General features: G+C 36.9%; 1 protein-coding gene across 1 annotated transcript; it reads right to left on the bottom strand.

Annotated features, from left to right (window-relative positions):
* Nucleotides 1–1,539: 1,539 nt before the first annotated feature.
* Nucleotides 1,540–2,036, bottom strand: LOC122412690 (uncharacterized). Its single transcript, XM_043422428.1, has 2 exons — nucleotides 1,748–2,036; nucleotides 1,540–1,676 (listed from the first exon to the last, which is right to left on the bottom strand). Exons 1-2 carry the CDS (start codon nucleotides 1,992–1,994, stop codon nucleotides 1,540–1,542), a joined length of 384 nt encoding a protein of 127 aa, XP_043278363.1. The 5' UTR covers nucleotides 1,995–2,036.
* Nucleotides 2,037–4,828: the final 2,792 nt, after the last annotated feature.

The raw sequence follows: 4,828 nt of genomic DNA on the forward strand, positions 1-4,828 counted from the left end.
TTTTATGCCTGGGTGTCCGCCGAGAGGTGTGTCATGGTATTCTTTCATTATCATGTTTTTTTCTTTCTCGCTCGGACACGTTAGCTCGGAGGTAGTGTCAAGTGTCTCGTCGTCGCGCTCGCTGGCCTCTACGCTATCTCTCTCGTTTTTGTTTTCATTCTTTCTCTTTCCGACCTCTGTTTCTTTAGTGTTTTTCTTTATTGCTTTATCTTCAGTTGTTCTACTCTGATTTCCTGGTCGGCCATCATGAATGGGGCTGGACCGTTGATCCTGTGAGGCGGGGTCTGTAACGGGCAATGGAGTTTGTCTTGGTGTTGCCTTACGTGGCCTTCCCCGTCCTCCCTTTTTTTTCGAGTCGTTGCTCCTTTTCTGAGTCAGCATGACTGACAAGGAAAGGTTCTCTGCTGACGTCCTTCGATTTTGATGAAATTTAAATATGTTATTCTACATCAAAATCTAAAAGACACGTATTTTTTTTTATCGGCGGAAAAACGTTTTTAGGGGTTGAAATCACCCTTCAAAGTTGAGACCTCCGAGGGGTACTTTTCAGGTTTCACCTATTTTCACCTGAGATAATAGAATGCACCCAAATGGATAATTATCTTAATGATAAACGATGAAAAATGCAACTGGTTTCATATCGGAGGGTTGCATAGGAAAAAAGTTATAGGGGTTGAAATTCACAAAATCGTTATAACAAAAAAAGTATTGCACCTATCTCGATGAACTTAATTGCATTTCGAAGAGGGCAAAAAAATAGTAGATACGGGTTTTTGCGTTTTTCTCGCAAATCAAGTTAAGGGGGTGAACTACCCCTATATATGTTTACATCAAATCTCAATAAAACGGCAGTAATTTTTTGTTTTCCTTATTTCCTCTGGTCGTGATACGTTTTTCCTTATTGATAATTCTGACTGATTTATATTTGGCAATGAGATAACACAGGCATACGATGAGAGCTTACACATATTCGTTTCGGTAGATAAGACCAAGATTTGGGATGACGCATAGAAAAATTGCGTAGTCAAGTAAAAAAAAAAGAGAGCGTACAATATGCTTATATCTTTTATTGATAATATGTCAACAGCAATAAATAGAAGCGAATATATAATCGTATGCTCTATTAGCCGTTGTAAGTACTGCAGTAATGATAGTCATCGAAAAAGTGTTTAAAACATAGCGACTTTTTACACCAGGAACAGCGAACAATAGCAACATTTTCACATCCTGGAACTTCACAATGTGAGTTGCAAGAATCTCCAAATGCAAAGTCTACAGGATTTTCAAAATTGGCTGGTTTTTCTTCAATATAACCACTTTTGTACCAAGAATATTTGAAAAGATCGATATAACGTGGTGACGACAGTTGGTTATGAACGAGTGACTGCAGCTTTATGATATTATTTCTCAAATGCAAATCAATATTATAATTCATCAATAGACAAGTATCAGAAAAATGTCTAACAAAATTTTTCCATACTCGGAATCCAAAAACATCGAGGGGTTGGATTTTTCCGGTAGTTCCTTTAGGTATAATCATTACTTTGACATCTCTATTTGAAGTCCAACATCAAGTACAGCTTGGGGACAGTGTCCAGTCCAAGAATCAATCAGTAATAAAGATTTTGAACCAATTTTCGGGAAAAACACATGCTGCAACCAAATTTTGAAATGATCTGAAATTAGAAAAACGTATTTTTTTCATTCGAAAAAATATCTATACACAAACAGTGGGTGTAATTTATACCTGAAGTAAGCTTCCCAGACTTGGATACTTCTATGTACACATTATCTGGTCTGAAAAGCGTTTTCTCCACTATTGGACCAATCTTGCCGGTTGGTTCTTTTAAAACCAAAAATAGAGGAGATAGCAGTTTGCCGTCAGCTGATATAGTCGGCTGAATCGTATAACTGTGGGTCGTAGATGAGACTGATTGTACAAGACATTGTACTTGCTTTTCTCCTTCGATTGCTAAAGTTCTTCCGGAATGCATTTCTAGCTGGAAGCCACTCTGATCTGCGTTGAATGTATTTGACAATTTGTATGTTGCAATATTTTGCTTTACGTCAAAGACAAATTTTTGAATTTGTTGTTCCAAGATTTCTCCATCTTCAATTGTTTTGGATGTAATGAACTTATTAATTTTTCTCGATACGATACGATGAGCCGCTTTAAATGATTTTATCCACTTAGGAGATGCTTTGAAACGAAAATCAGAATGCCCTATTTCTTTTTGAGCATGTAAGGCCCATTTTTTCAAATCGGAATCGTGCACTATTAAACCAGCATCCACAGCAGCTTTGAAATTTTCCAAAGTGTAACTACAAATTCGTGCTAATTTTTCTTTGTACGTCCCACCCTTGTTCAAATTGTATGCCCACCGCTGCAACTGTCGTATAGATTGCACTCTCTTGAACTTTTGTTTAACACTGCCCAGACTTAAATTTCCTTTCTTCCCGCTGCGCCAATACTGAACGGCCCTTAATTTGTACTCGTAAGATAAATCTTCGTCATCACGAGTGCATGTATCAGGCGGAAGTTCTGGTTCATGCAAGGCGTTTGCCCACTCCTTATCTTCAACAATTTCCATTTCCCAATCCTTGAACGGTTCTTCAAAATCCAAAGAATTTTCTTCTACCATTTCAAAACCACTGTATTCGTTCATTGCAGTCAACAAAATATTTTCAAAGTTTTCTTTCAACTGTATTTCATCGTTATTCACTGGCGAATCCGGTAAATGCATGACTTCAAAAGTTGCGAGAAGCATTCTAATAACGTTCAAAGGATTTATCTTCATTTTGATTAATACTTGCAACTTCGTTTTAAATAGTCTCGAATTGTAAGGCACTTCTTTCGTGTAGAATAAAAATAACCGACTGTGGTGAATATATTCCGCGATCGCAGTTTTATCACTGCTTCTGCGTCGTATTTCAAATCTAATTTTGGGAGCGAGTCACAGACTGAACAGAGATGACTTCCAAATAACACCGTCAAGTAAAGGGACGGGGGGGGGGGGAGTTGATGATAACTTGAATTGATGATAACTATAGAAATGTGTCAATATTTACCGAATTTTTGTGAAAAACATAAGGAATAGATATTTTTGGAATTTGTCTTGGGGGTTATTCAATATTAACTAATAAAAAAAATTGTTATCTGTAGAAGTTATCCCATCAGTAATTTTTGGCGGGAAAAAGTGAATTCTTTCAAACTATGGATGTGATAGAATTTTCAACCGAAAAATTTGATGTTCTCGCATTTTTCTTGCTCAATTAGGTAAAATCCATTGTTTAAATAAATTTTGAATAGAATCTTCTAAGTATAACTAGAAGAGTCAGATTGCCTTCAAATGAAAAATAAACCATAAGGATTGGACGCATACTTTAGGTTCTATAACTTTCACTAGTTATGAAAATGTAATTTCGAGAAAAATCTATCCATCATTTAAGATGTAAATATTGAAAATGTGAAGGAAAAACGTATCACGACCAGAAGAAATAAGGAAAACAAAAAATTACTGCCGTTTTATTGAGATTTGATATAAACATATATAGGGGTAGTTCACCCCCTTAACTTGATTTGCGAGAAAAACGCAAAAACCCGTATCTACTATTTTTTTGCCCTCTTCTAAATGCAATTAAGTTCATCGAGATAGGTGCAATACTTTTTTTGTTATAACGATTTTGTGAATTTCAACCCCTATAACTTTTTTCCTATGCAACCCTCCGATATGAAACCAGTTGCATTTTTCATCGTTTATCATTAAGATAGTTATCCATTTGGGTGCATTCTATTATCTCAGGTGAAAATAGGTGAAACCTGAAAAGTACCCCTCGGAGGTCTCAACTTTGAAGGGTGATTTCAACCCCTAGAAACGTTTTTCCGCCGATAAAAAAAAATACGTGTCTTTTAGATTTTGATGTAGAATAACATATTTAAATTTCATCAAAATCGAAGGACGTCAGCAGAGAACCTTTCCTTGTGAGTAGATTCTGCTTAATGCGTCCGCATTTGTGTTTTTCTTACCTGCTTTGTACTCTATTTTGTAGGTGTATTCTTCTAACTTTATTCTCCACCTCATTAGTCTTGAGCCTGGGTCTTTGACATTAAAAAGCCAGGTCAGGGGTTTGTGGTCGGTTACGATTATGAATTCCGTACCGTAAATGTATGGTCGAAATTGTGTTACTGCCCACACGATCGCCAACATTTCTCTTTCTGTAGTGGAGTAGTTTGTTTCCGCTTTGTTTAGAGTTCGGCTGGCATAGCAAATAGGCAAGTCTTCGCCTATTTTTCCTTGTGATAGAATAGCTCCAATAGCTTTATCCGATGCGTCAGTCGTTATTATGAATGGCTTCGTGAAATCGGGGTATTGCAAAATTGGTGCCGTACTCGGTGTTTCTTTTAATTTTTCAAAAGCTTGTTGCGTTTGTTTTGTCCACTCGAACTTTTTCTCTTTCTTAATTAGTTCGGACAGGGGTTTAGCGAGTTTCGAAAAATTGTGAATGAACTTCCGATAATATCCGGCTAGTCCTAGAAATGATTGGATTTCTTTAACGTTTTTTGGAACAGGGAAATTTTGGACGGCTTTTATTTTTTCGGGGTCGGGTTTCACACCGATCTCCGTGATGATGTGGCCCAAATATTGGGTTTCCTTCCTAAGGAAATGACATTTTCTTGGTTGTACCTTTAGGTTTGCTTCTCTGAGTCTGTCGAAGACTTCTTTTAATCTTTCATTATGTTCTTTGAAGGATGATCCGTGCACGACGATATCATCTAGATAAACATAGCATTTCAAACCTTGCAACCCTGTTAGCACTGCGTCCATCA

This window comes from Venturia canescens, chromosome 6 (assembly GCF_019457755.1).
Source record: "Venturia canescens isolate UGA chromosome 6, ASM1945775v1, whole genome shotgun sequence".
NCBI lineage: Eukaryota > Metazoa > Arthropoda > Insecta > Hymenoptera > Ichneumonidae > Venturia > Venturia canescens.